We start from the raw sequence: 20,643 nt of genomic DNA on the forward strand, positions 1-20,643 counted from the left end.
TTCCTCGATGTTTATAGGAGTGGTAGCATTCGTTAAAGAGTGCGTCATGGATTTAATTACGTCTGTCCAAAGTGTAGGAGCGAGTCCACGAGCTCTTTTGACCTCTTATTTTAAACTACACTTGTTTCGGCTTATGTGCTCGGAGAACTTAAACATGCTTTTAGGGTTTCAGTATACTTACCGAGCAGTTAAATCACTTTACATATTACTAGTCATACCATAATTAAAAAAAACTTACATCTAGTGACTACGTATATTGAAGGTATTACGATAAGGTGATAAGCCCCTTGGATGTGAGACTCCGGCTTTGTCTATAATTATAATTTTGGAGGTAAGAGGAATTCACTCACGAATTCTCCAACTCCTGACTCCTCAGCAGATACGGCATGATGGTGTTGGTGACGCAGCGCAGGTAGTTCAGTTCAGCGGTGCGGTTGGCAGCGGCGGGGTGGATAGAGAACCGGTACTCTGTGGTGGACGGACTCTCCGAACACAACGTGTAGTGGCGTAACGCGCATGGCACGAGACGCTCGGTGATTAGGCGGGAATAGTTTATCTGTGGGAAATATAATACAGTCGACGCTGTGGCATGCTTAGCCTAATTTAGTCTTTCTTAAAGTGGGTGATAATACCCACTTTTGGGTACTGGAGGCTTCAAAAGGGCGGTAAACGGTCTAGAAGAATTTGGAGGTGATGCAGTAATACCAAAATTCAACTAAATACGTTCAGTAATTTAGTCATGAAACGGTAACAAACAAACATACCTTCGCGTCTATAACATCAGTAAAAATTTAATTATTAGGCATTTTTATTAGGCACCGACTCCAAAATTGGTAACCAATATATAGGTAATGTTAAATTATTTTTTGATTTTTAGTGGTTTTTGAAGTCGGTATAATTTTTTGTCAAAAACTTTTTATTACTTCTCTATCAACACACACGCCGGCTTCCACTGTTTGTTATATTTATACATAATAACAGGTGTCCGTGTCAATAACAAAAGGTAAACAAATATTACTATTATGAATCACTGAAAGGCGAATGATAATATAAGACTAGTCACTCATCATATAAATTATAGCAATTAGTTAGACTATAATTGAATACATATTTATTGCTACACTGTGTGATAAGATGTTTTGTTTTGTGTTTTACAAAGTTCGTCGTCCCATACGATTCTTAATAAAAGGGTACTTTAATTTAATATCGAATTATCATTGTTTTTAAACAATTTGCACTGGTATTTGGTAGGGTTATTTATTTAAGTACATTTTATATTAAAATAACTGATTTATATATCTATAAAAGTCATATTTATTTTATGTTGTTGTTTAAAATTGCTACAGTATATGGTTTTGTAAACAAAGGAAAGTTCATATCCCTCTTGAAATATTGGGAAGACATTTTAGTTCCGTGCTTAATCTTTATGACGTCACGGCGGGCTCATTATAGCCTCTTGACCTAATGACGCGCGCCAAGACAATACGCTTGACTGAAATGTCGATGCCTTAAAACTACAGACAGTTCTAATTATACGAGTGTAAAGTAAAATGCATTATGAATATAAGTTTCGGACAACAATAATTATTTTTAAATGTCTTTAGAGGTTTTACTCCAAAATTGAGACTAAGTTCGAAATGCAAAAAAAACGTCAATTACATATCATAGTAACAAAACTATATTATTCATCTAAATAATAGAATACAAGACTTTTTTTATTCCAATTCGTCCAGTAACACACACCTGTATATAAAAACAATGCAGAACCAATTGTCTTATAGCGGAAGAATCTAGTAAATTATATGATGCTTACTTGACCGTTACGGTACGTAGGTCAAGTAAAATAAAAGAAAAATCCTTGATAAAGCACAAATCGAGGATGATAAGTGTTCTAAACAAACGAAAATGCACAGAATTTAGTAACAATAGATGAAATAGAACACAAATACTCACAAAAAGTAAAGAATATAATATTAGGCTTGACATACTATTGTCTGGCGTTCAAATAACAACGATAAAAAACCTTACGAACGCTAATAATATAGAGATGAAAATTAATAAATCTCTTAGCCTAAACATTAAAAAACAGAAAAATCCTCATGTGTCCTCTATTTTTTCATAGATACTCTATCTAGGCCCTACTCCACTTGCTATTAGATGCAGTGGGGTCACTATTGTGTCCATATAAAAATATACAAAACAGCGCCTGAGTAATATTCATTCCGCATCATTACTAACATAGAGAAAATCTATACCTTGATATCGCATTTCTACTACTCTATTAAAATTTCTCAAAACAAAAGCTAAGAGTACAATAGCGAATGCGTTGAATAAGTAATTAGTGCGAAGAGAAACAACAGAGAACAATACGTCGCTGTGTGCAATTAATTGTGACCGTGAACAATTAACAATTAATATAAGTGCAGCGGAACCAATATAGACTGAAAATTATAGGCCATTGTGAGCACTGAGCGTCTATGTGTTATTTGAACACTACCTTGTGTGTATACCTAGGTATATATTACATACACATTCTGATGCTGGTAGGATATTTGTATCTGCTTGGATAGCGAAAACCATATAAGGTGTAAAAACAGCCATAGTGGCCCAACGTCACATTCCGGAATCTGCTTATGCATATTCGGTTTTAAACAATCCGGCATAATTGTGTCGATTGGCGAGGGATAATCATATTTTCTCGTCAAGTGACACTCTTTCTGGCCTCTCCTATTACCATCAGATGCAATGAGTTCACTTTCCCGCGCCAACCCACACACAGTCACGCATTTTCAGTCAGGCTCATGTCCTCGCCGGTGAGGATCGCGACGCGTTACCCTTCTATTTCCCCCTACTTGCCAGCCGAGCTGGTTACTTCGGTTTGTACCTTGTCTTTTGTATAAACTTTATCCCTAATTTAAAATGTCCAAAGTTATATAAGTAATTTTAATAGTTGTTTAGAAATAATAATTATTCTTATTCTTTGTTTTGACGTATCATAAGTGCAACTTTGTTCGCGTACGTGATAAATAAAGTATTTTATTTTATTTTAAAGTATTTTTGTAGGCGTAGGTGAAACTAGTGCAACCAACTTTCCGCAGCTTATATTCCGTTCCACGATGTGATGAGGGACGAATTTATTGCTATATTGGGCACAAAATCCAGACTCCGGGCTGATAATGAGAAGAAAAACCCAATATAATTTTGTACAACTACCGAGTCAGTCTTTTGTCAGTAAAGGCAGTCCTTTGTCGTGCCTGTTTATAATGTAAGCCAACATGCCACGGTCTACCGGAGAGGTCATCTGTGCAGGTATGCCTGCGCAGGTATCAATTGAAAGAATTGATTTTCGATTCTGCGCCGGTCGCCTGCACAGGCTCAAAAATCTGCACAGGTCTATTCCCACACACATTCAGGTCTACCGGCGCAGGCATACCTGCACCGGTGGACCTTTCCGATGGACCGTAGCATGTATGGCACCCATAAGTCTCAAGAATCCAAGGGTTCTGTTAGGTAAGCACCATATTGCAATCTTTCCTTGCCGCAGTGGTGTCGCCTTGCTGGTGCTGCGACAGTTCTGGCTCACATTTACAATCATTATATCGGTTTGAACGTTTCGATACCATCCCGTTCAAGTCAAACATTTATGATAAACTTTTTGCCACTTATAAAACTTACTCTGTGACGGCTTAAAAGATCTTATAATTTAGGCAATAAGACATGAAAATAAGGCGGATTTTTTGTTTCGGATAATCTTCAAAACAGGAGAAAATGAAAATTACAAAAGCCACGATAAAATCCGGAAACTAGATTAATTTCGATCTCCTAAAATTCGGTCATAAGAAATTATTATAATTTAATTGGACATAATTTTGGGTTTACCTTGAGAGCTCGCTGCAAGAGGCAGGCGGACGCGTATCTAAGCTGATGCCGCAGCTCGTCCACGAAGAACGGCTGCAAGGTGATCTTACTGTACCATGAGTTTATAAACTGATCTAATATCGTGTTGTAGAACTGAAACAAAAGGAAACTATATTATAAAATTTTATTAAGCATCTACGTACTCAAATTTAGTTTATTTAAAATCAATAAATGTAAATATTGATGTAATATCAAATGTGCCACATTAGAACGTACTGAAAAATCAATACTAAGTATTCTAAAAGCTGGTATATGCAAAGTTTGAGAGCCGATTTGTTTTTCCATTGAGCCATTTTGACACCCCCTGCCGGCCACTACCTCCGTAAACATCTAGACAGGGGTAAATAAGGTCCTTGATTTAACTTTGTTAGTTTTTACAGCCTAGCCCTATTGTAGCTAACTCCCTGTTTGTGGCTATTGTTCACTTTCCTTTGAAGTCATCAACAAATCATCATATTGGCGAGCGCCAAGTAGCAGCACGCAGTGGTTTATAAATTAAAGTTCTGACACTGTTCATACCAAGTAGTTACCTTTGCCTACTACTAATTGGAAAGAGCAACACAAGAGTTTCTAGCCCGTTCTTCTTAAGTGAGAACTGCCTTACAAACTGGTGGTGGAGTTAATATTGACGGAATGTAAATAATGTATAACATTTTACAGGTTCAAGTAAGTTATTTCGCGCTAGTTGTACATGTCGTCGCCATTAATTATAAAAAAAACCTCGACATAAAGTCTCAGTGTTGATTTGCTTATTGTTAATCTTATTGCCAAATGACGCCATTTTTTATCACTTTGAATATAAATGGCTAATTTATATTCTGATAATATAAAGCTGAAAAGCTGGTAATTTTAGTTTAAACAATTATAATGATTGAACAGTGACCGGTTTTGAAAATTCCTTCACTAGCATGACGGTATACGTAGTGATAAAGGTTGCTTTTTATTCCAGAATCAGGATCAGTTTAGTAGCTTGCACGAGAGGGGCCCATAATCTACATTTTCCGAGGAGCCCTTTAAAGATGCATTTATACAAGTTGATTTCTCGGTAGTCCAAACTTACACACACTGCGTCCCCTAAAGCGTGAGGGCCTGGAGTCAAGATACGCCTGATAGGCAGTAGCTATGCCCCTGGACAGGATGTATGTCAGCCCACATCACGAACCAAATCTAGTATTATGATAAATCTAACCAATAGTAGCGTGAATAATATAAATAATACATGAATAACAATGTCATTTTAAATTTCGAATGTAAATTATTTTTTTAAGAACTCATCAAAATAGTGGATAGACCGTGCATAAATAATTCATATAAAGACGTTTGATGATGTAAATAATGAATTTCAAGATTTGCGCGTTATGCATTTTAATGTGATTAATAAAACGTCTGCATAATTAACTAGTGTCGAGTGCTTATACAGCGAGACTTGTAGATTGAATAATAATTATATAATGTTACAAAATAAATTCATATCTCAACTTATATTACAATACACGAAAAAATTATTTAAGAACTTTTAAAGGTAGAGGCGGGTTTTAAATCATACATAATATACTTCTAAATATTTTTGGCGAAATTGGAAAAGCTCGTACATATGTCCGTTTTTAGACAAAGTATACTCATCAAGGTATTTTAGTTGTTAATAAAACTGTTAATTCCATTATAAATTTGTACATGTATACCATACTTTTAATAATATATTGCCAGTTAAATATTTTGAAATTAAACTAATTTTGGGATTCTGTCGCGGTTTTTTTGTATTTTATTTTTCTCCCGACGTTTCGAAGACTGCCGCCTTCATGGTCACGGGGGGACTGAGGTGTTGTTCATCCGTAAAGTCAAAGTTACAATATCTACCTACAATCCTCGCGTAAACATAAGAAATCATTAGTTAAATATTTTTTTATAAAAGTTAATTAATTTTTGTCTGTTGCAAAAATTTACTATAGAGATACGAGCCTTTCAATTTTAGCCGACGATATGCAACTGGAATGCTTAGTGCACACTAGTTTGATTTTTTACCTACAAAAGCAATGGTAATTTGCACTCAAGGGATTTGTCGGAAGGCAACAATTGGTTTATCAAATAGACCCGACTGAGAAATATTTATTTTGTTTACATCATACAAATATCTTTGCTGATAAAGACGATGTTATACTCAGATAGTTTTTACGATAAGTCACTATCACATTCTTGAATTCCGATGCGATATAATAATAATCGAACGTATTTTTGACACTCATGCTCATCTATCGTCAGTGTTATGCGGATTTACATCGATTTGGTTTTCTGAAAACGTATTTGTATACGGGAACGAACATAGGAAACCCCTTTTTGTTGTTTCACGGCGAAAGTTATTTACCACTATCGAGACTGGATGGTTATATTGGCTTCGCTGGCTTTACGTCCCGGCGTTAAGTTATCCAGAGAGATAAAAAATGCCACGCGATCACCGGGCTGAGACCCATATATAATGTATATAGAGTTAAGTACGCGTACCTAACACTATATATAGTATATACCCTAACCACGGCAATTAAAACTCCGTGATGACCATCGTTGGCGCAATTGGAGGATTCCTCTGTCGGAAGGTGTCTAGATGTCGTCCACCCAATGCCTCTTGGATCTTCTCTAGAGGCAGGAGGATCGGTACATCTTCTTGTCACTCTCCTTCCGCGGGAGGACCACCTCACAGAAGTGAGCCCACCAAAATCTCCGGCGGTCAACCATGGATGCCGCCACGACTGGCAGCGAGAGGTCTTCTCCGACAAGAAAGCCCTATCGGAGGATACCATTCAAAACTATGATGTGAATTTATGTCAGAAATCGACAACTTACGAACCACTACGAATAAACTGCCAATTGGGTGACCCTAGGTTCGAATCCTAATTCGAGCTATATTTAATGTGTACTTTTTAAAATATGACAGGAATTGATTGCCCCAGAAAGGATTGACATCGGCCAGGCAGTCGGTCTTGAAACTAGGGCAAATTATTTCAATAACTCTCGTTAAAAGTACATTACGACGCGATGCGGCCCTGCTTTGGAGTGGGGAAAGTTAAGTGGGGTGACGAATGTCATACAAAAGTCCGCATGTAAAGTAATTATCAAAGCGCAATCCGTGCTTCATATGACGTATTGTGACACACATTATTTGAGACATAATTACTGTGATTAGTCACCAAGATAACATTATAAGTGTCGATGTATGCTTAACAATGTTTAATGAGGTATTGAGAGAACTAAATTTAATTAATATAAAAACAGAGAAGGACATTTTAAATAAATAATATTAATACATTTACGAATGAAATTTGTTCCACTGCAGGAGATCATTATTGTATTTTTCTTATTTATTTTTGAAATAGGTAAATATAATTAACAAATAAAAGAATAAGATTTATCATGACTCACTTCTTGTATTTGTTTTTGGAAGAGATTTCCTTATACACAGTATTTACTTTAAATATCAAATTAGGTCAACATACTATACTGAACTAGGCAATTTTATCTAAATGATATTGTTACAAAAGATATTACAAATATTAATGGGCATAACATTGTGTAATGACCCTAATAATGGTATTAATTAAATATTATAACTGATATTTTTACTATAAATTAACTAGAATATTAGCATTTATATATTATCAAACATTGTTTTGCCAAGCAAGAGCAATAAGTTATTTGTTTTGCATGTTATGTGAAGGAAAATCAAAATTTAAATTTTATCTTTTGTTATTAAAACCTGTTTGTGGTTGAATATGTTCTGTTGTACCTTTGATAGCAAACATCTACAAGTTATTATTGTCTTGCTGCAAAAGTTTAGAGGCATTTACAATCAACCAAGATACCTGCATTTCTCATAAAGATATATAAAAAGATATAATGTTTTCCATCCTAGTGGTAGAATATTCGTAAATCATAAACCCGTAGGTGACAATATTTCTGCTCACGATAACACCTGGTTTGAGCAGTTAGTCTTAAAGCGCGAAGTTCAGCACAACTACACCGTTATACCCCCTCCATATACAAATAAAGAAACCTGCTGCCAAAAATTGTGGTCATATTTTTCAAGCTTGAATTAGTCTGATAAGTCACCAGCGTAAGTGTATATCATCACACCGCATATTTTCAATAAATGCTACTTAATCATCTCACATAGATGTTAATTACCAATGATGATACAATGATACAAAAAGATGTTTTACAGGTTGCGGGTGGTAGGATGTTTCTCCATGTGGACAGAGACCATTGTACACAAGATGTAAAAACCACCATTGAGGTATATGTAAGTATGTCCCATTCCTGGATCAACCTGTGTATAATTGTGTTGACTGGTGAGGGATAACATCTCTTGCCTGTCAACATTCTAACTGGTCCCTACTCAGCTTACCACCAGTTTTCGGTAGATCTCTATGCCATGAAGATATAAAAAAAATATATATGCATTTGTTATAAAAGCAATTAAGACTCACATCTTCTATGGCTTGGTCAAGTTGTTTATGTATCTGTAATCCTGTCCAGGGTTCTGTGCCGTTGCTGGCATCATGGCGGTTGCACTCCTTTGACCCGCAAGTCACACATCCCTGTAACAAACATTATATAAGAAAAAAATTGAATCTTCAGTTAAAACACTTAGTATTGATATACATGTTTTGTTACTGTAAAGCATATTAAATCTTTGTTATAACACAAGGTTTGAGAAGTTTATAGTGTGATTATCTTCAGCCATGAACTGTATCATGGATTTGTTGGTGCAATACTTAAATAGTTTATTTGGTTAGAAATGGTCTGTATTTGACATAATCAGCCATATCTTCAAACAGATTTAGCATTTTACTTCCATTGTTTGTCTTTATACAGTGAGGTCAACAACAAATTATTCAATCAGCATACAATTTTATTTGTAGCAATATGGAAACATCAGCACCTCAATTTGTGTATGACTAAAAGTTAATTGAATGGTATTAAATATACATTAAATTATTTACATTAATTCAACAATTAGAGTTTGGCAATCCTTATATCGTATGTCAATACAAATATATCAACAGCGGGGTGTAAACATTATATTTCAACGCATTACTTTGTTTACATTCCACTTACTTTTACCGGAGCATCTTGTACGTCCTCTGTCGTCTCGCCGAACAAGTGGCACTTCAATTTACACACATAGTTCCGCAAAATGTTCGAATTCAAACCGTAATAACAAGCCAAACATCCCAGCACATAGCTAAAGGCTATAATAGCAAAGTGAAATCTGGAAATGAAAAAACTGGGTTATCGTACAATCTACATCACAAACTGAACTGGAAATATTCACACAGACGCGTCACCTGTAGAAATATAGCACAGCAAAAGATGTGCAAAGAATTCCAACGTATATAATATAATTTTTATTATCAAAATTCTCTGTAAACTTCGTTTGACATCTTTCAGTCATGGCTAAAGAACAATGACGTTTGACACTTTGACAAATCTTGTGTTGAACTTTGTGATCTAAATTTTTTCCCAAGTATTGAGGAAACTTTATTCATTTATTATTTATACACATGTATAACACCATAATACTTAAAGTATTTTAAGCGATATTAAACAAAAAATGTTAGTATTAACTTAAACAATTCACTTCAATACACCTGTTTCATGAAATTAAAAGACTTACATGGATAACATTGTTTTCAAATGGTTTATGAATGCCACTAATACGTTAATTTATAAAGACTTAATATATTTTTAGTCGTTATTGCAATTCCTTGAAATTATATAAACGACCAACAACACATCATGAAATAAATGTTTATTTTTTTGCATAATAATATTTGGAGATTTTAAAATACTGTGTGCAACACTAGATTACGTTCGGAATTACTTCTTCTGTCAATGTCAAATTTTTACTTACTGTGCTTCATCTGTCAGTTATATTTTCCAACGACTTAAAAACATAACCTCAACTTTTTTCAAAAATTATTTCTTCGATTTTTTAACAAAAATAGTTATAATTTATACGTCGTTTGGGATCAAGGTTTCAAACAGTGAGTATAGTTTATTGTATTCTGTTGTTACATGATACATCGTCGTAACACAAATAATCTGATAACTTTTTATACTTATTTAATTTATTTATGAAATCTTCCAGTACCAGTAACATAATAAATAAGTGGCTTATATTGTGTGAATAATTTTCACAAAGTTTGTCGATATTTCATTACGCGTCCTACATAAGCACCGAAGCAGTATTTAATATCCTTTAATTTTTTGTTAAGAATATGACAAATGTTATTGATTGATATTCTGTTGCGAAAAATAGTGTTATAAAATAAATGACCTATTACTACATAGAAAGAACACGAGAAATCCAAATGTAAATCTTAAATATACCACCCAAAAACATCTTTACCAGCTTGCTACAGTTACCACTATATCAGAATAACTAAATGTCTGCATTAAGTCTTGTCTTTTTGCTGATTTCTATTTACCCATGCTGTTTCAATCTTCAGGAAGACTTCTCTAAAATCCATAATTTTTTCCTATTAAAACTCTTTAAAAGCATCACTACATTAACTCAATAATTTGTGAAACTGCTACATTTTTGTATCAAAGCCTGAGATTTCAAACGGAAAATTTAATTAATTGTTTCCAAAGCAAAATATTTATTTCTTAGTAATTCTCAGGTCTAAATGTATGTATGACCTTTGAATGTATTAATTCATTGAACCTAATTTAAAAATAAATATTCCAATGGCTACACATAAAGTGTGTTCATATATACTTTATCTGTTAATGGTTAGTGCCACAGTTCAAGTAGTTATCTTAATTGTTGTTTATCTGTGTTTACTTGTACAGTTGTATCTATTCTTTCATTACTATGTTGCAAGGTCTAAGTTGTGTTGTGAATGTGGAGTGAAAGTAAAATAATTATTTTAAGTCTAGTTTAATTGGTAATTTATTTTGGTTGATGGTATGTATAGTCAGGGGGACAATTTGACATAGATGCTGTTAGATAATGTTTAAGCTATTAGCTTAAGCCTTAATACAATAAAAATATTGTTTAGTTATCTAAAATTATTGGAGTAAGGTGAATATTAACGATTTTGTTAGGACATGTATTTTTTCTCAGTATCTACACTATGCAATCTTTTGCTAACCTCTAAGAAATAAGATCATTAATCAATGGTATATTTTATTTCAGATCCAAGAATGACACTGCAGAAATACTTTGTTCAGGCTACAAAACATTATTTATGCAGACACCGCATGATACAGTCAAAACAAACGTACTGTGAACTACGCCATTCATACAGTAGTGGAGCAAGGAAGTACACAGACAGGCATGAATGGGTGACTGTAGACAAGGAAATAGGCACTGTGGGCATCAGCAAATATGCTCAAGAATCATTAGGTGATGTGGTCTTTGCACAAGTACCAGATCCAGGAACGAAACTAATAGCTGGTGATCCCTTATCTGGTACTGTGACAGAGAAAAATAAAGATGTGGAAGCAAAACCAGGGTTAATAAACACATCTTGTTATGAGAAAGGTTGGTTGTACAAGCTAAAGTTGAGTAAACCTGAAGAGTTAAATGAACTCATGGACGAAGAACAGTATGATAAGTTCTTGAAAACGGATGTTGAAAAAGATGATGCATAGATTTCATGTTGATTTATTTATTTAGTTGAAACCAAAAAGCTGTAAAAGCATTATCTGTTATTGATACTGATTAAAAACCTTATTATATTCACTTACATAGGTTTTATTTACTTTTTTAAATATATTTTATACATACCCGCATCTACTTCAAAGTGTAGCAGAAGCGCAACTGGTTTCAAACACATTATATCATCACATCATGTCATGGCCAAATTCTTACATTCTTACATATTGGGCACAAATTCCATAATATATGCTCAATTTAAAATATTTTGCATATTACATTGCTGTATATGTTATAATTGAATAGAAAAATACACAAACTGCCCTTCAATTCCCAACAATAGACTGTTTCTTATTTTTTTTTAATTAAGTATTTATGAAAGGTGAAAATCAATGACATCACGACTGCTGAAATTTAAGACAAATATAGATCCTATTTTATAATAAAATTAATGAAGTGGATATGGATACAATAAAAGCAAATAATAAAACATCAAAATGTGCGTTATCAATTTATTAAAGTGCATTCTTAAAACTACAAAAAAAAAAAAAACAATTGGTTAACACAATTTCCTACTTTGGCATCAATCATACTGAAATAATCTTATAGTTGGTTGTTTTAAAATCGACAATTTTTTCGGTAAGTACTTCACAAGAACCTTTTTCGATATAAACAAAATTATTAACGACATTATTTTTTGCATTCTGATTTTGAAATTTATTATAATACGCTGATAGATTTAAATATGCGTGCGATGTGTGTCTGTACAGTGTACACCCATCTTATAGTTCTGAATGTTCAATACATGAACATTTCATTTATTTTTAAAAGATTTTATATACGACACATTCTCCTAACAAACTCGTAGATACAATCCACAAATATCTAATAATTTTAAAGTTTATTTAAAAATTTCAAATGCACACACAGATTGCTGATGCAAGTCGGTGGACGGATATATTTTACAATTTATATGAGGTGAGTAAGGGTCTAATTGGGAAGTAATTTTCCAGTTTTAAGCTATAAAAAATTTGCTCGCTTTTACAATAATTAACTCTAATCACTTAAAGAAAAAATACTTAAGTGACTAAGTTAAAAAAAAAAACTCAACATAATACAATTACACCTACTCAAAAATAATGTCGTGTTCATCGATTTTTCACCCAACTTTACCGTTCGTGTACATTTAACCAAGTATGATTTAATCACAATATACTAAACACATAAATAAACAGTACACAAATATCACAAACTTAAAATTATCACAAAAAATGTGGCATAACGGACACGGTATTTGAACGCTAAACCTTTTTTCTACGTTCTGCTTCTAGTTGTCAGGTAGCTGAAGAAGGAAACCTAATGGCGGTAGGATATACCAACTCTTGAACTTTTATACGTTCTAAAATGGCGCACGCACAGGATTGTTACTCGCAACAGTTACTGTAACGGGTCGGTATCTTTACTAGATGGCTTGCGAAAGCTTGTATTGCATCAGCTACCTAACAATCGAGGCTTATAAAAAGGGTATACTTGTACTTGGGGCACAAAATCTATTGAATAATGAAAGGAGGGAATCACTACACATACAAAATCTATTTTAGCTGGAAGGTTAAGTTTGCTTAGGGAATTAATTATCGCACATTTCATTATATATAGTAAGTTCTTTACACCTACAAGTGATTTTGAAGCATTTTGAAATTGTAGATTATTGAGCAATGACAAGGTAAGTTGAAGGCAAATAGATGGCCATACAATTTTCCTATAATCATGGTTTATCGTGTAAATTATATTATTTATTTTTTCATACATATTCCTTATTCTTACAAAAACGAATCCTTATGAAAAAAAAAATGAAAATATCAACATTTACAATCCTAATGATTTAAAAATTCGACAAAAAATTACGATCTAATCACACAAATTTATCCATCACTATAATTAAAAAGCATCTAACGCTACCACCAAATCTTATTAATAAATTATCTTAACTTAACATGCGCAGGATTTGATTTAAATCATTAACAATATGATCGGTCTACACTATCCGCTTACAGATAATTCAATAAACAACCCCAACTGTTAACTTCCATTGATGGTAAGACAAAATAAAATAAATTACGTCGCTGTCAACCCAAAGGAGGCGGTAAAAATAGGTTCATTGATACACTAAATTAGTCCATAAACATTGCTAAAGTAATAAATTCAAGCCTGCTGACTAAGATTGACCATAGTGTAAACATAATATTATGTTACATATCAACTAATTTAAATAGTATATTTTTTTCCTTTTCTTTGATTATTCTGCAGAAAACTGGAGATAAAAGTTGCCATATTAACATGACGTTTTCTATTTTGGCGGGTTTAAATCTATTAGAGTAAAAATATTTTGAACATTTTGAATAATTTTAAACATGATCGGTTAAATATTAAATACTTATGACTAGACATACCATAATAAAAAAAAACAATTCTCACTTTATTAAAAATTACGCTTGTTACGTTTATTTTATAACATTAATATAATATAGCTTAATTGGCAGATATTCGCTTTATGTCCATCATTATAAGGATGCAGTAAATTTTAATAAAAACAATGTAAACACCTTGCTTAATTTTAAAAAGACTCCTATAACTTATGACATAGTAAAATTTTAAGTATTAATAAAATATAATTTATATTTTATTAATAAAAAATAATAAAGAATAAATAAAACCCTTAGCATTATAAAATAAATTTCCTAAGTAAATGCACCAGAGGTAAACTATTTATGCACGTTTTTAAACAACTAGAAAGCAGATTTAAAAAATATATATTATTTGTACACTTGCAAAAGATCTATACGGTATTATAAATTTAGAAAAAATGTTAAGACAAATGAGGTTTGCTTATCATTTTAATATAGAGAAAAACTATTTTATTTTATATTCTGTAATGTCTATGGTCATTTATAGTAGAAAAGGAACATGATCATTGAAGTCTGGTCCGCTATTTATGCTAACTTAAAATGAAAAATATTTAATTAATAAAATATTCCAAGTAAGCTAACCATTTGAATTACCTTACATACAATTTTAATTACACCTAATGTAGTATTTATAGACTAAACATTGATTATAAATGTTCTAATATGCCCCAGATACCGATAAACATCGAGACATTTTTCTTACAGTGCCAAAAATATTTTCAAACGCACTTTATACAACAAACTCTTAAAATGGCGAAATGCGACTTTGAAAAAAGTCATGAGTTGATGTATGAACGTAGCCAGCAAAATTTACGTCGCGATATGTGACATCACTTGCATGTGTCTTGTCCGAAAAAGGTTTTATTCAGGGATTCCCAAAGCGGTCGATTTCGACACCTTTGAGTCGAGATCTGATTCCCAGGGGTCGGATATAAACGAAAAGTGATATTAGGGGCTGACGAGGTCTAAAAATCGACCCCTATTAATTAACACCAGTTCTTATATGAAGCTTTTAAAATACTGTATATGTTGTGTTACGTGTTCGGGAAGAAGCACATCAGAACATTTATATCAGTTAGATAAAGTTTCCCAGACAGCGGTGCCGTTATATAACACCGCAGTATTCTCGATTCATATGACTGAAGTGTTATAAATATACCAATAGCGCATAGTTACATTTTGAACTGAATTTAGAATAGCAAGTCCTCGCAGCAATATGATGTGCAAATCATCCAGAGGCGTATAGATAATGGGACTATTTCAAAAGTTTAATACATATGCATTTCGCCGCAACTCCTGCAAGCTTGTGTCAAGCAAGTCTACAAGTCACGTCGCCGTGATAACACGGTAAAATAATTCGCGGTATGTGACTTCTGGAAATTTTCTTGCTAATCTAAACCTTGCTTTATATATTTTAATCGCTATATATATCAATCGATTTTTATAATTGAGTTTTTCTGCTCAGTGTCAGCCCGGAGTCTGGAATTTGTGCCCGATATGGCGATAGGCTCGCCCCCTATCACATCATGGGACGGAACACACTTGGCGAAAAGTGGGTGCCCTGGTTGCACCTCTGCATACCCCTTCGGGGATAAAATGCGTGATGGTGTGAGTGAGATTTTTATATATGTAGCGGCTTTAAGACGGCACCACTACCTTGGGATATCTTACTTTTAGACAACAATTTTCATTTAAATTGGCAGGTAATTGGCACTTACTTAGTATTATAAAAACTTTACTTTGTCTAGCATATTATTAATAAAACAGTTAAAGTATTGTAGAAAACGTATGCTATCATAATTATATTTGTATATTATTAAAATTATGAATATTTCAATTTCATTTTAAGTTAAATTTACTTCAAATTTCCAATTTAAATTGGACAAGGCTGGCAAACATTAATTTATCAGAATAAATAAATCTACAGCTATTACAAGTATGAAGAAGTATGGAATTGATATAATTTTTGTATCCTATTTTAGTATAACATTTCCCTTTGACCTAATATAACTTTATCCATGTTTTATTAAACCCAAAAATATTTTTTATTACAATGTTATCTATTCTACAAGTATGACTAACGGCCGATTTCAATATACGATCCCAATCTTAATCATAGATACCGAGAATGGTCCAATCAAAAGAAGCAATTTGTACACATATCAATAAAAGTTTTTTTATGATTGGTCTTTTTTCGATCAATCAAAAAAAGCGATTGGAATCTTTTATAGAAATAGGAATATTAATCGTAAATCGGATTTTTTAGCCCCGATTTATTTTATTCTCGTAATAACTTTTCATAGTTTCATTAAACCACTTTAGACTTATATTTTTGTATAATTTCATTTCGCCCCTTCAATGTAGATTTTTGGCAGAGATAACATGTCATAATCTTCCTTCTAAACCAACAGGATTCAATTTAGATCTTCAACTACACTTTTCTAAACACTTTTACCTCCAATAAGCTCCAAATAAACACTTTGGATTCAAATACCACCAATATCATACATTCAAAAACCAACCCTCATACAATTCAACCAAGATTAGCAATGCTTGACTCTTTAGCCTTACTTACCCATTTCACTTCAAACGGATTATCCAACGGCAGACTGACATCAATCTGAAGAACCTTAGTGTCGCTCAGGTAAGTGAACTGACACGGCTTGACGCACGGCACGTCGTTAATACTGACAGTTTTGACTGACGTTTGATTGTAGACTGAGATGCGGTTGATGGACGGCACGCCGTATCCCCACCAGTTGACGCGGCTTTTAATTTGCAAGTTGTTGTACATGAATTCTATGTGACTGTATTTCTTTTCTTCGTAGCTGTCTGTAATGGTTGAATAAGTTGTTAAAGATGTATCATAAAATTTTAGATCTCGTATAAAACATCTAGTGTTGCATTGTTAAGTCGATCTACGAAAATTATTACATAAATTAGATTTTCACTTATTTTTTTATACAGGGTATCTTGAAAATAACACTATAAGAAGTTACTGAAACCGTAATTTAAAAATAAAATAATAACAAAAAAGTAATTTTATTTTACCGCTAGTTCTACTCTAAAAAAATAAGTCGCAGCACTGTCACACTTTCAGTCGGAAATTGACTTATGCACACGCCATATTCGCAATAAACTACAAAATTAACAAATTAGAAAACTAAAACTGGGATTTTTGTGAAAATGTTCATCGTTATTAGATGATATTTTCGGTACAGTGTTAACTGAGGTAAAGACGAATATGCGATTTCATTTAGTAACACAATGTAAAAATAACTCTGTATAGGCGAGTATGATACGTAAAAAGCAAACAATACAAACAAACTGTTGTGTATTGTAGCATAAGGATGTTTACCCATTTCCTTAGCACTTCTTATTAAAAAGTGTGACGGAAGTGGGTAGAAACTTGTTACTGTCACTATCAGCTACGAAGCTAAATTACATGCGTATCCGTTAAATATTGTGTTTCCTTAAACATAACAGTGGCGACGTTGTGTAAAAGTATTTAAAATGGAAGCTAAAGCTGTGAAATTTCAAGAGTATAATCCACAAGTCGATAATTGGGACAATTACATTGATAGACTCAAATACTGTTTCGAAGCTAATGGTATCGCGACGGACAACGCTCAACGGGCGAATTTTTTTACAATATGTGGTGCACAAGTGTTTGAAACGTTATTGGCTTTAATTACGCCAAAAAAATCGAATGAAGTGACTTTTAGTGACATTGTAAAAATCCTAACCAAACATTATAGTCCGAAACCAAATGAGATTTCGATGTCATATAAATTTTACAAACGCGGCCAGAAACCGGATGAAACCGCTTCGGAATACATCGCGCAGATCAGAAAGCTCAGTGTCGGCTGTAATTTTTTAAACTTGGAACGAATGTTAAGAGACAGGCTCGTGTGTGGAATGAGTGATCACAAATTACAGTATGAATTATTGAAGAGAGACAATTTGGGCTATGAGGATGTCGTGGACGCGATGTTGTCTTCCGAAAGCGCGGGGAAAGATGTTCGCATGATACAATGTTATGGGAATAATGGAAGCAAAGTGACCACTGTAGGAAATGCGTCCAGTAGCATACCTGAAACTTCATCAGTGCCAAGTTCAGAGCCTATGGACATTAACGCAGTGCAATCGAAATTGAATAACCGGCTTTGTTATCGGTGTGGTGATAGACACAGTGGAGAATGTCGCTTTGTGAACGCCATATGCCATTTTTGTAAGAAAAAAGGGCACCTGGAGAAGATTTGTACAGCTAAGAAAAAAAGCTTTAATAAAAAAATATATTTCACAAATGATGAACAAGATTTAAGCTTGAACGGAGTGTACAGCTGCGATGGCAGGTCAACACGTATCCCGCCTATCAACGTGAGGGTAAAGTTGGATGAGGAGCCGGTGGTGATGCAAGTGGATAGCGGCGCGAGTTTCTCGTTAATTAACGAGCGCACCTGGCGAGCAATTAGTGCACGCCAGCTTACCGTCGGGCGCGCCTTGCGCCGCGTCACACATGGATTGCACACCTGGACCGAAGCGCCCGTCACGCTCGTCGGCCAGACGACAGTGCGAGTTGTTTACAACAATATTGAGTGCGATTTAAACGTGATAGTGGCTAAAGGGGCCGGCCCGAATCTACTTGGCCGGGACTGGTTTGCACCGTTAAATATTTCTTTAAATATTAATTTTGTAACAGGTACTTATAATGGTTTGTTAAACAATATAGTCAATAAACATAGTGAGGTTTTTAAGGAGGGCCTTGGTACTTACCGCGGGGACCCGGTTGCTATACATTTAAAACCTGGCATTACACCAAAATTTGTAAAAGCCAGACCTGTCCCTTATGCTATTAAAGATCGAGTCGAAAAAGAAATTGATCGCTTAGTTGATGAAGGCGTGCTCCGCGCTACCGCCTATTCTGATTGGGCCACACCAGTCGTACCGATAATTAAAAAATCGGGAGAGATTCGTCTATGTGGTGACTATCGTAGTACGGTAAATCAGGCTACTGAGTCTGACACCTATCCCATGCCGACTGCTAATGAAGTATTTGCGACGGTTGCTGGCGGTAGATTTTTTACTACATTAGACCTAGAGAGAGCATATACCCAAGTCGTAGTAGACGAAAATACGGCTAAATTGTTGACATTGAACACATGTAAGGGATTGTTTACTGTTCACAGGTTAGCTTTTGGCGTGAAAGCATGTCCAGGTATTTTTCAACGTTTGATGACGGCACTGTTGGCAGGGGTGTCTGGTGTCGCAGTCCTTATAGATGACATCATAATTAGTGGACGCACCATAGCAGAGATGACTCAACGTTTGGACATGGTGCTGGTACGAATAAGTAGAGCGGGTTTGAGACTTAATAAAGATAAGTGCAACTTTGTTAAACAATCTGTCGAATTTCTTGGATTCGTAATCGATGGAGAAGGTATACATCCAGCACAGAGTAAAGTAGAATCTATCAAAAAAACTCCAGCACCTCAAAACGTCCGGGAATTACAAGCGTTCTTGGGGTTATTTAATTTTTACGAGAGATTTATTCCACAAAAAGCAACTATACTGGAGCCACTACACCGTTTGTTAGATAAATCTCACACGTGGCAATGGACAGAATGTGAAGATAACAGTTTTAATACAGCCAAAAGTTTATTGTCGTCAAGTTTGACGCTTGTTCATTATCAACTAGATAGACCCTTATTGCTTACATGTGATAGCTCTGAATATGGTGTAGGCGCGGTACTGTCACACGTTATGGACGATGGACTAGAACGACCGATTGCCATGGGTTCTAGAACGTTACATTTACACGAACGACGTTATTCACAATTAGATAAAGAAGCCACAGCAATTATGTTTGGCATTCAAAAGTTCTATAATTATTTGACTGGAAGAGCCTTCACAGTAATCACTGATCATAAACCACTATTAGGGATCTTTGATCCAAAAAGACCTATACCTAATATGTTGTCACCTCGTTTGACCAGAATTGCTATCGCTCTGACGTCCCACGACTATAATATTATATATAAGCCAGGCAGTCAAATAGGTCACGCAGATGGTCTTAGTCGATGGCCACAGCCAGTGCTGGAACAACAGGAACCACCATTAAATGAAGTGCTTTTGATGGCTGAAACCCCTGACGATTTTACATTTGATGTGGATCAAATTCCTTGTGACACAAAAAACGACAAAACTTTATCACGCGTTACTCATTACTTGTTAACTGGGTGGCCATCAAAAGTTAGTGATAGTAGTCTACGCCCTTATTGGTTACATCGCTCAGAGCTCTCTCTACAAGAAGGCTGCATTCTATTAGGCAATCGCGTGGTAGTACCACCAACTTTACAAAATGCGACTTTACGCGCTTTACACACTATACATAATGGTATAGTTGCGACTAAAGCTCTAGCGAGAAGCTACGTGTGGTGGCCACAAATGAACGCAGATATAGAGAAATTAGTGGGCGAATGCACAAAATGCTTGGAGAACAAACACATGCCACCTAAAACTAACTATACTTGGATAACGCCCACTAAACCGTGGTCTAGAATTCACATGGATTTCGCGGGACCAATTCAGAACAAGTATTTT

The 20,643-nt window shown here is 34.4% G+C and overlaps 1 protein-coding gene across 1 annotated transcript in view; it reads right to left on the minus strand.

Annotated features, from left to right (window-relative positions):
• Positions 1-350: 350 nt before the first annotated feature.
• The window catches only part of LOC119188527 (lysosomal alpha-glucosidase-like), a gene marked incomplete at both ends in the record, with an annotated part of 28,262 nt that continues 7,969 nt past the window's right edge, over positions 351-20,643 (minus strand). The window contains 4 exon segments of the mRNA XM_037438804.1: positions 351-556; positions 3,880-4,011; positions 8,397-8,507; positions 16,655-16,872. Of these exon segments, the coding sequence (XP_037294701.1) occupies positions 351-556; positions 3,880-4,011; positions 8,397-8,507; positions 16,655-16,872 (667 nt within the window).

The sequence above is a fragment of the Manduca sexta genome, chromosome 15 (genome assembly GCF_014839805.1).
Source record: "Manduca sexta isolate Smith_Timp_Sample1 chromosome 15, JHU_Msex_v1.0, whole genome shotgun sequence".
NCBI classification, from domain to species: Eukaryota; Metazoa; Arthropoda; class Insecta; order Lepidoptera; family Sphingidae; genus Manduca; species Manduca sexta.